The sequence below is a fragment of the Melozone crissalis genome, unplaced genomic scaffold (genome assembly GCF_028551555.1).
Source record: "Melozone crissalis strain CALT ecotype California unplaced genomic scaffold, PUWL_Pcris_2 ptg000016l_1, whole genome shotgun sequence".
NCBI lineage: Eukaryota > Metazoa > Chordata > Aves > Passeriformes > Passerellidae > Melozone > Melozone crissalis.
This window is the reverse complement of record NW_026535794.1, coordinates 35,561,428-35,573,422: the sequence shown is the minus strand read 5'-3', so window position 1 is coordinate 35,573,422 and position 11,995 is coordinate 35,561,428. Positions and strand designations below refer to the sequence as shown.

At 44.1% G+C, this 11,995-nt stretch overlaps 1 protein-coding gene across 1 annotated transcript in view; it reads right to left on the bottom strand.

The window, feature by feature from the left end:
* Window positions 1-8,302: 8,302 nt before the first annotated feature.
* The window catches only part of CHN2 (chimerin 2), a 158,103-nt gene continuing 154,410 nt past the window's right edge, over window positions 8,303-11,995 (bottom strand). Inside the window, exon 13 of the mRNA XM_054273832.1 lies at window positions 8,303-10,171. Coding sequence (XP_054129807.1) covers window positions 10,000-10,171 — 172 coding nt within the window. The 3' untranslated portion in view covers window positions 8,303-9,999. The remainder of the gene's footprint in view (window positions 10,172-11,995) is intronic.

Sequence of the window (11,995 nt, the reverse complement as noted above, 5' to 3'; positions counted from 1 at the left end):
CTCGGGCTCCTGCGGGGGGGAAGAGGGCGAACACGGGTTGGCAGCCGGGCACGCTCGGTCGGGTCGGCGCCGGGACTCCTCTTGCCCAGCACCGGGGACGGGCAGCGCTGCCGGGGAGGTGTGCCCGGCGCCCGGGAGCGGCCCGCCAGGAGGGACGGGTCCTGCGGCGGCCGGGCGGGCGCGGGGGGAGCGTTCCGTGCCCCGTCGAGCGGCTCGGAAGCGCCGCCCGCTCCGTGCGCGGCTCGCTCGGTCTCAGGTAAATGACGCCCCGGAGCCGGGCTGCGGGACCCGCTCCCTGCGCTCAGCACCCCCCACTCCCAGAAGCAGACCCGAGGTCCGGTACCTTGGGCTGCCGCCTCCCCGCGGGACGAGGCCGGGAGCGTGGCGCGTCCTGGGGCTCCTGCGATGGGGCTCCTTTCGCTTTCCCCCTCCCTCCTTCCCTTCCCTCCTCTCCCCGCCCCAGCGGCTCCCTGCGCAACAGGTACGGGAAGCGACACTGACCTGGGGCCCGCCCGGCGCTGCGGAGCGCTCCTGCCCCGCGGGGATCGCGGCGGCCGCTCGCCCTGCGGTCCCCGGCGCGGCCGGAGGGAGGGAGGGCACGGCCGGCGGGGAGGGCGGCGGTGCGGCCCGGCTGTGCCGTGCCGGGCGGCGCGGACCGGAGCGGCGGCAGGTGCCGGGCGGCCCCGCGGCTCGCCCCCGTGGGCGGAGCGGCGGCACGGCCAGCCCCGGGGCCGGCCCCTCCCGCCCCACCTCGGGCAGGTGAGCCGGAGTCGCCCGGCCCCGGCTCCGCGGGGCTGCAGGGAGAGGGTCGGTGTCCCCTCCAGGGAGACCCGGCGGTGGAGAGACACGGGGAGGGGCAGAGGAAGAGGAGGAAGAGCAGGGAGCCTCAGCGCAGGTGAAATCCGAGGCTGCCGAAATGGATGCGGCGTTGCCGGCGTGCGTGGCTGAAACAAAATATCACTGCTTTTTGTTTGTGCACGTGATGGATGTGCGTGGGTGGGTATTTTAGAGCCTTGAAGAAAATAGAATTGTAGTTAACTGCCCTTCTTGAAAAAACGAGTGGTGCTGTAGGTCACACGATGTTGTCTGGTCTTGGACTTTGACTTTCTGTGTGATGGTGGATATATGACCATACAAACGCCTTTGCCTTTTTTCATTCACCCAGAAATGAGAAAAGATTTGCTTTTGTCACACCATGTGTTAAAAGTGATTATTTGTTCTTTGTAGAACTATGCCATGTAATATGTGTTTGATTCCTAACGCCCTTCCCATCAACAGTGAGCCACTCAAGGATGCCTATGATGGTGCAGGTGTCTGAAAGCAGCATATTTCAGCCCCATCTTCTTTTGCAGATCAACTTCTGCTACTTGTAGCTTCCCAGAATAGCCCATAAAGATAAGAGATATGGAAATTGGTGAATGCAGGTTGCTGAGGGAGTGGAGCCTGGGGCATGCACTTACATTACTCTGTAGAGTGCCCTCTTCAAAGGCAAAGGCTTTTGGATAAGGAAGCATACACTTGAAAGTGTACACTGCAAACAGTCTAGCAAATCAATTAAAATCAACAGCAAAAAAAATCTCCTACGGAATAAAACACAAACTTCCAGTGGTAAAAGATGGCCTTTACATTCCCTCCTAGCAAGTAAGCAACTAACATTTTCCAAGACACAAAGCACCAGGGCATCAGGCTCTCTTGGGCCAAGGACGGTAGCAGACCACAGAGTCAAGTTTCTCCTTGTGACTGTGACCTACTGCTTTGCTACTCGTATCTGTAGAGAAAGAGAACACCTGCATCTCTCTCCATCTTGTGTCCCAGGAAAGTGCCTGGGAAAAAGGGAATTTATGTAGAAATAAAGGTAGTTTTTGTGTTTAAAGGCTCTTTTCACAAAAATATTGCTGGTTGTCTTTTATAGCTTTCAGTCCGCAAACAGGCTTATACAAAACATTTAGTACTTATTTTATTTTGATTACCATACACCTGACTTCTTAGCTCACAAAACACCAAACTTACATCAAATCAGTGTGGGGTTTTTTTTTTCAGTTGAACTCATTTCAGAGAGTCCTAGGATGAGAGATTTTTCCTTTTTGACAGTGTACTGACAGCAGAGTCTACTGAAAAGAGAGAGGCAGGTTGGGAGGCTTTGTAAGAGACGTGGGAGTGGGAGGATGCTGCCTGTGTGAGTCTGTGGTGACGCAGGAGGACAGCAAAACCCGCTCTGCTCTTGAAAGTCACAACATGCTGTTCCACAAGATTGTCACTAAGGTTAGTGTTTATACCAAAACAACTCCGACAGTGAAAATGTATGCTCTCTGCCTTTCTTGCTGCAACAGTACTTGTTGCATTCTTTCAGTATACATATATTTACAGTGGTTATTGAAACAGAAAAGTAAATAACATATTGTCTATTTCAATGCATGGAGGTTGGATAGCACATTCATCTAATAACACTACTGCAGTTAAATTCTGTCCTATCTTTGCAGGAATAGAGGCTGGGATAAAAAAATCAATGGGGTTTTGTAGTTCCAGCTAGGGTGGATATGCAGGATTCTAGCAGATGCCCCAGTACACTGCAAAATAAAATGACAGGGTTTTTTTACATTATAACATGCTCCTTTTGTGTACAGTTGGACCATATTGATATAAATTTCTTCAGAATTCTGAAGGGTCTCCAAAATTCAGAAATATCCTGGTATTTTCAAGACTTAGATTCTCAAAGACTGATTTGAATGTCAGTCCTCAAACTAATCTTATTTACAACCCCTAACTGTTACTGCAGTGAGTGAAAAAAAAAAATAGTGCTTCGTGCAGTTCCCACTATCCTTTTTCAAAACTTTGCCGGCCCTCCTGTGCTTATGTTGAAACTGGGCTCTGGAAAGCTTGGATTGCCAAACCACACCTTATCTAATTGTGTTGAGGGGTCTCATCTCTACTGGCAGGGAGAGGCACTGTCTGCTGCAGACATCAGCCTTCCCGACACCATGGAACCCTTTGGTTTCCAAAGCTCTGATGTTAAATGCAGTTACAATTATACCAAGGGGATAAGAAGAAGCAAAACGTGCACTAGTGAATATTTCTATCAGAACTCTCATCTACCCTGAAACCCCAACCATCCAGCAAACACACTGGATGTTTGAAGCTTCAGTTTCTCAAAGGCTAATGTTAAGGCCAAGGAAGTGTTCACATCAACTGAAAAGAGCATGGCACTGGCAGAGCTCTGCTAAGGTCCATCTTCCTGTTGAATATCTTCCGGTAGTCATCATTTGTATCTTCAAGTTTCAATTAAACTCTTAACCCTGCCCTGATACACAACTGAGCAATTGGCTCACAGGAAAAAAAAAAAGCAACACTGATACCTCCTGGCACAGGTTGGCCCTTTAACATTCAGCATTAAAACCAGTTCTTGGAACTCCTAAGTCTCAGAGCCTAAATGTTACATTAATTTAAACCAATGGACCTCTGTGCAAAGGAAAAGATCACACAAACAACTGTCTCCTATCTGTGTCCAGCTGCCAATTCAGAAGCCAGCAATAATTTAATTTCTTTTAGATTTAGATTTCTATGTGCTAGTGGCATCTCAAATCTTAGCTTTACTATAATAACCACAGGAAGGACTCCAACCATTTTATAATGGGCAAGAACATTTTCCCCGTTGGCAGTAGTCTGCTGCTCAAGACTGTGGAACTGCAGCATTCATTGCCAGTCTACATTGGCCCTGCCAAAAGAAAAAAAAACAAAAAAGAAAAAAATTATTACCAGGGCATAGGTTTTAACCCTGCACCTGGTGTATTTACCTATTAGTGGTGATTCCCTGGCATAATTTCAAATTTGGGCCTCTGGCTGTATATGCACTGCTCAAGGCATGGTTCCAAGGCAGTGGGAGCAAAGGATTATTTCCCTTAAGCAGGATGGATGAAAGTTTGTCACCCTCCCCAGCTTTATTGCAACAGGCTTTGCACCCTTCAGCACTTCAGTTCACAACCACTCCTTATTTAACAGTCTAGGACATGCATTGCAGCATAGCTTCTGGGTATGAAAGCAGCTGTTTGGTGGGCTGAAACACAGCCCTTGCACAATTCTTGAACCAGTGCCTCTAGGAAAAAAAAAAAAAAAGAGTCTCAAAGCCACAGGTGACACTGAGAGGACCTCATTTAAGTACAATGTAATATGGATAGGGCATGGTTGCCTTGACTCCATTTAGTTGACTGACACAGATGTAGTCTTAAGTTTTATGATCTTACCTCCAACGCTAGGGCAGACAACATCCTTATTTACATGGGCCCTGTGAAGGGAACTAGTCCTGTAGTGGAATGCAAGGTGTTAGCTTGGTGCTAGTTCTCATTCTCATTCAATGGGAAGTTCAGCTGCAGGAATAAATATGTCTCAGAACTCATCAGGTTCTGAAACTTTACCTAAAACACTACAAGGCCCAAAACTTCATCAAAACAGACTGTAAACACAGCTCCTCAAATTTTCAGTTCCCAGCCAGCCTCTGACACCAGCCCTATTTTTACATTTGTGTGTCCAGCAGCAGTTTGATTCTTTGAGTCCCAAACTCTTAAAATTTGTCTTCTCTTTCACCCTTACAGTATCCGAAGATAAAACTAAGGTCCTATTCCTTCAGCAGATCAGAAAAATATGGGTTTATATTGGGGCTATTGACACCAGTACCCTTCCTAGCTCTGAAGGCCTTGCAAAACAGTCTGTTCATCCCTATTCTTAACCAGAGAATCCATGCACTGTTTGGAAAGACAGAGTTGATCATTAGTGATACCAACATGCTGCAGTTTTCACAACTTTGGGAACCACTCAGTCATTAGGGCTTTAGATTTCCAAGGTCTGTCCCTACTTTAATTAAATCCTACTTTAATTGTAACTCTGACACTCATGTCTGAAACAACAAAACCCTCACCATGAACAGCAGCTCCTTATTGACACATCCCTATAGGATCATTCCTATTCCTGATACTGAGGGCTGTGCAACTTGCAGTGACAAGTCCGGTTCTTCAATGTTTGGATTACTAACTTAACCCTAACTGTTACCTATGGATGTTATGATATCTATGGAGCCCAGTCTCCTGAAGTTCTTGGGCAGCAGCATGTGGTAATTAATATGGATTTTTCTGTACATTGATCATCATTTGTGCCCTACAGTAGAACAGAAATTAAGGTATCTTCAAATATGGCTGGCAGCAATTTATGCTCTTCAAGATCTAACTCTGTTCCTCATTATAACATTCCTTTTAGTGGTAACAAATGGCTCATACTTTCAAGAAAAGAGAGAATATTTTGACTGGCACTTTTTCAGGCTCTGCAATGAAAGCAGCTTCCAGTGGCAACCTTGGTTTGTGCCATCCCCAAATCTGCTGCAAATGGAACCCTGACAGTTTCTCTACTTATAAGCAGCTGTTCATTTCTACTGTAGCTCATGAAGCACTTGCTCCATCTGACACAACTAACTGCAGTCCTTAAAACATCCTGCAATAATCCCTGTCCTTCAGGCTTTGAATTCCCAGTCCTGGCACTACCTGTAGCATCAGCATAATTATATTCAGAACACCATGCCTTTGGAGAAAGATAGTGTAAAGTATGTCCCCACATAAGATCCACTGATATCCTGAATCTGCAGGCCCTAGAGCACTCAGCAATAATCTTAGCTCCCTAAGGTTCAGATTTCTGAATCTTAACTGTTTTCTTTAATCAAGGAATTAATCTCTACATCTAAAAAACATAAAGTCTATTGATGCTCTCATCCTTATCTCTATTAGCCCTATAGTCTCTTCATTCCCTTTAGATAGCTGTAGGGATAACAATGCAATACTGCTTTGAAGATCCAGTTAGATGGCATTCTTCTTGCCTAAGTGTTTGTGAACTACCTCCCTACTCAAAGAGTTCTTGTGCTTTCAGTCCCTGGTTATGAGTAGGGGGTTTATTGGCACTGCAATATTTTTTCTCTCTTTTCTGCAGAACTTCTCTCTGTACTTGTCGATAAAAAAGATAAGAAGATGGTCAGACAGGCTCCTGCAGGGAGTTACAGAGGAGTTGGACTAGATAGCTTTAAAAATCCCTTCCAACCCAAACTATTCTAAGATTCTGAGATTCTGTGATTCTGTGATTCAGTCCAGCTATTTATTACTCCAGGTATTTTCAGCACTCTCCAAGGTCTCACTAAGCCCAGAGTTTAACCACACCTCCCGTGTGCTGTGTTTCCCGGTAGTACACAGCCCAGGTCTGTCCAAAACCTTGTTTCAGAAGAGACCCCAAACCTGATACATTAATTCCCAGAGTCTTAGGCTAAGTGCCCCTGCAGCACTGTTTCTGTCAATAAGACTCAAGTGTTGTGTGAGCTTTGAGAATGAGAACATTATATGTGGGGGAAAGTGTAAGTGTACCTCTTCTTTAGAAATAAAATGAATGTGGTTCCAATTCACCCAGGTTTGTGCTGTGTTAGACCTGTTTTGTAGCTTAAACTGACCTCAGCTTGCAAAGCAGAGAGTTGAGAACAAAGCTCTGTCTTCTTTGTACTTTGTAACTTCATGTAAAAAAAAAAAAGTTTCCCTTTCTATGTACTTTGTTTCTCTTTCTTTCCCCTCCTCCCTACAAACTCTTCTCCTTCCTCGGTAACTTCTACATCCTTTGTCCAATTCCAATAGTATTTGACAGCAGGAAATTAAGTTTTTCAGCTACTGGTGTCTGGGTGGAGGAGCCCCAAATTGGTGGCTCATTTGAGGAAACCCTTTGACAGTCTGGTGCCCTCTCAGGATGTGTGTGCTTTGGAGCCAGACACAGAGCATGCTGCCTTGTCTCCAGCCTGGTGGTGTCAGAGAAAATTCCTTTGCTCACTTCCCTGGTGGGTTCCAAATACTTAAACCTGACAGCAATGAGTCTCATAAAGAAGAGATTTCAGCTGTTCCACAGCACTCTGGAAAGCTCCCACCTTACAAACCATTAACATAACTTTGATGTGATGTTTCACTGATCGTGGCCAAGACACTTCAGCTTTATGGAAGGCAAGTTGTCTCCCCCCAGCTGCTGTGAGGGTGTACAGAGAACAGGGCACCTAGAACATGGGGACAGCTGAATGGCAGCTGGGCATAGGGAGTGGGTGGCTGCAGGAGGGCACTTGCTGCTTCACCAAAGGCCTTCTCCAATAGCTGGAGGAGAACAAGGTTTCTGCTGAACACCTGGCTGCAGGCAGGATCCCCTGCAGCCAGACACTGGTGTCTCACCTGCCCCCAGAGGTGCAGAACTGTCTTCTACTTGAGATGAAATGAGAAATTACATGGGCTTACACACAGCCTCCTGGAGCATCTTTCAAAGGACTCTTACTACTTGCTGCTAGTGCCTCATGTGAGATAAATCATCACGCTCTTGCTGGATGCTTTGAAGCAAAGGGAAGGATTTGGTTTAATCCAGTCAAACCCATTTTTTCCCCCTGTGTACTGGATTATAGGTTTCCATTAAAGGTAAGCATGATTTTTCTATTGTCTCAGCAGTGAGTTTTGTAAATGGAAGTCTGCTGCCTTTTTACTTTTTCAAATGATGAATCTGAAATGGTCTGACCTCACTGTGCCACTCAAGCCCAGGTGCAGCAGTGATGGGCACAGCAAGTCCGACAGGAGATGAAGCAGGCGCAGCACAAGGTGGCACTAATGAGGTGTGGAGGGGACAGGGGCCTTGTACCTCCGTGCTCAGCATGCCCCGAGGATGCTGGGCATCGGCTGATCAGTTAGCCAAGTGAAAGGTGAGCAATTTCATAGATATTTGCTTTTTAAATGCAGAATCATATTCATCCCTCTGTCCAACAGATTAGAAACTGCTCTCCAGACACTAAGCATGGGTGCTTCTAGGCACACTGCCTTGTACTGTCATCAAATCCTTAAGATGGGACATGTGTTGGAGATTCCAGGCAGTGAGACAAGCTAAAGGTGCCCATGTTCTACCTTAAAAAAACAGCTCATAATGCACCTGACCAGAAAAACCATTGTTAGTCAAATGTCTGTGTTCAAGAGTGTGGAAAAATACTCTGATGACATTGATTCTCAGATATTGGTTAAATTGATGTTGAGATTCATTGCTTGTTTGAAGTTTTGCATAGAGGTGGTTCGGGGTGGTCTCTGAAAATAAATGTGTGCATGTGCTTGGCTGTGGTAGTGTGGGCAACCTGGTGCCAATCTGAAACTGTGACCTGCAGTAAAACTGTTCAAATTTTTGAGCAGGAAAGTTTCCAGCAATGTCAGAATGGTAATTAGCAATTGATTTTTGTTTGGCAGCTTGCCGTGTAGTCAGTGACAGACACCAAAACTCTTTAAACACATTTAATGGGGTTTTTCCTTCCATTTACACTATCATAAATTACAAAGCATATTTCACTTCACAAAATAAAACCATTTCCAGATCATTTTTATGACAGTATTAAGTAGTACATAACCTACAACAAATAGTCCTGTACAAGGCAGGAGGATCTATGGAAGTATTGGGAACTCAGACTATTTAGCACCTGCTCTGCAATCTGGGTTAATCTATCTAGCCCTTAGTTATTTCTCTAGAAGACAACAAATTTACAGTCATACCCTCTACCTCTCTTCATTATCATAGTTACACATATTTTTCAATTTGAATAGAAACATGTGCTCCCTGAAATAATTCAGGAAACTGCATCACTGAGTTACCAAGCATATGATACAAATGATCAAGATGAGGGAGTATTAGAATTTTTTTTGTACTGAAAATTGAGTTTGGTAGTAAAGTATGTTGTTTTCTATGCTTGCAGAAACATTTCATGCTGAGAAACAGTTTTAACATTAGGAATAAGTTGCAGTTAGACTACGAACTCTGTAGGTCAATGTTTGTGAGGGGAGAAAAATATTAAAATTTGGTAATAATTAAATTTACCAGCTCCCACATGTCCTACACATTCTGTCTTTCTTTCTTTCTTTCTTTTTTTTTAATTTTTTTTTAACAAACCATCAGGAAACACATTCAAGATAAATACCTACAATTTTAGCAGATTTACTGTACATTTATAAATAGAGAAACATGACAAAACATAAGTCAGTTTTTACAGAAAAACCAAATCCTTCATCATTCACCCAAAAAAGTGCTGACTTTCAACAAGGCCAGAAAATATCCAGTGTCCCAGCATCACGTAACTTATATATTACTGTAATCCAAGAAAAATCTGGCATGTGAAACGGATACTACCCCAGGACTTTGAAAACAATTCTCAAGACCTTATTTTACATGGGAGAAAAAATAAAAAAAGAGAATATACTATATGTTTCGGGAAATAGCAAATGGCTGGAAGTGTACAATCCTAGGGTGCTAGTGCCTAAATGCAAAGAAATCTAAGGAAAGCTGAAATATGCACAAGAAATGTATTCTCCTTTAAAACACTTGCAATGGAAGAGGTATGTCAGGATAATACTGCATTAGTGGCAATTGTTTTCAATATATCATAGCAAAAATGCAGGAAATAATTACGTGAAAATAATCAATGCACCGCATTGATGTATAGTTTGCTAAAATAAAATGCCATTCTTTCAGCTAGGTAAAGTAAAAATATCTTTATAATATAGGTTCTGTTTCACAATTGACATATATAATTACGTCTCATGAAGAAGGAAAGGTATAGCCATATACAAGTAACACTGATTAAGTACCTTTTTGCTTCTCTAGCCATATTAAAATACGTTTTGTGTTTCTTAATAAGTTAACAATAAAATTGTTTGAAACTTTTCAAAACAAATATACATCTGAGGCAAGGCAAAAGATACAAGGTAAGAGGATTTTTTCTGACCTTCTTTTTCCCTTCTACAAAGAGGCATATGTCTATGAGACATAGGCTTTCCCTAAACATTTTGGCATCCATCTGCAACTTTGCAGAAATTGAAGTGCAGTCAAGGAACTCTTCCTTTCTGTTTAAAAAAATTTAAAGAAATGTTGTTTTTACTTCAGACTAATTATCTTAAAACAAATGGCTTTGAAGATATGCCTCTCTGACTAGAAGAGAACATCTTCATTTTCTATTAAAATCTGCACAATTAACTTCTGGTACCGCATGTCATTCAGTGTAGCAAGGGTACTGTCCTCTGGAGGTCTCATTAAAGTAGGTCCAAACACTATTCCCAGGTTTTCAGCATTCATAAAATTCTCCTTTTCATGCAAGGTAACCCTAAAATAGAAAAAAAAAAAAGTAATTAGTTGCTCACTTCCCAGAAAAAAGGAATATCTGCATCTTTGTCTGTAGTCTTGCTTCACATCAAGCACTGGTGCGTAGACATTTTTTCTAGATATAATAACTGTTTCACAGTTCTATATTATTACTTTTTCACAACAAGTACAATGCAGCTATGGTAGGACTGAGATTTTTACTGCCTTTATACAACACTCATGGGCCTCTTCAGTGATTTTTCCATGTGGCTGTCTGTTGGGTGTAAGAATTAGTGGCAATTGCTTTTTTAAAAGCATAAATATGATTTAAATGATGATGTATGGAGCAGTTCTCTATGCTACAGTAACTGCAGTTCTCTGGCAGGCTGTGCTTGGTGTGTATCATCACATAGGGGGTGAAGGTGTGCTCCACAAATTCAGGCACGGATTTTCCTTGGACTACTGATGCTCCCAGACATGATTCCAGCCTGCAGGAACCTTCACATGGATATTCTGCCTTGTTGGCTGCCTCAGGCCAACCAGGAGCTGAGTGATTCCAACTTCTTGTTGCACTTCAGGAGTAGGCTGAATCCTGCACCCACCTGGAGAGGTGGCTTAAATCGGGCTGCTATAAATGCCACCACCTATGCTTGACAGAGAACAGAGGCACTTCAGGGAAGAGCCCAGGTTGTTTTGTTTGCTGACATAGGTCATATAATGTAAATACAAGAATAGATGGACTGCTTGTGGCTGAAGCAAAGAAAGGCCACCAAGGATGGGCCAAGCTGCAGAGAAGTCAGCCCTGTCTGGAAAATCAGTCAGGCCTGCTGGAAAATGCAAGGTGTTCTCAAGGTTTCCCTCCAGGTAGCAGTGCTGGATGACATCAGTGTTGTCCTATTTGAGTGGCATATTGAGTTCAGTCCTGAGAGTGCTCTTGCACTGTGGTGCGGCACAGCCACAGTCCCTTGATCCATCACAGTCCTTGATCAGTCGTGGACCAGACATTTCCTGTGAGAAGTACAGCCTGGATAAGGTTTCACATCTCCTTCATACAAATGCTCTGCCAGGGTGAAGCACATCTGGTTTTGGAGACAGCTCTCCTGGCAACAGCTGAGGCCTTCCCTAGCCATGGCAATTCCCAGCTGGATTCACTCATGCCATCACAGGAGCACAAAGTGGCTGAAACCAGAGTACTCTGGTCTTCCCTTGTTTGCAAGGTACTCATATGACTTGGTTCTGCTTCTGCTGTCTTCTCTCTGCAAAGAATGGCTCTGTCACAGGAAAATGCTGTTCCTCTTTGCTTTCAGGACAGCAATCTAGTAGTGCCCCTACTCACAGATACATCCTCATCTTCTAGCACATATATTAGCTTTGCTTTGCAAGGAGCAAAGACAAAGCAAGGCTGGGAAGCTGAAGCCACCTCTTCACCTCGAAGCTGAAGCCAGTGTATGTCTGACACTGTTTTCCCTCTGTGCATGCATGCAGCACAGATGTTCAACAGCTGTGCAAAGCTACACAGGTCTTACTAGCACCTCTGTTCAGGAGTGTGGGGCTTGCTGCACAGCTGGGGTGAACACAGAGAAGATTCAGAGCTTGACTGCAATGTCAGTGTGGATGGAGTTGTCTGTATTTCACCACAGGGGGGACTGCTCATGCTATTGCATTTCCTTCAATTTTGAGCAAAAAGTTATCAGAAAGGTAATTAATTGACCTACAAACTCTTTTTTTGTTGTTGTTGCTGATCTTGTCCTCTGCTGGATTTTCCTGTTGTTTTAACAACAACTGGAGTTTCTTTTCAACTGAGAAACAGCAGTGGTGTAGATGCTGTGACTCAGCAGTCCTTACA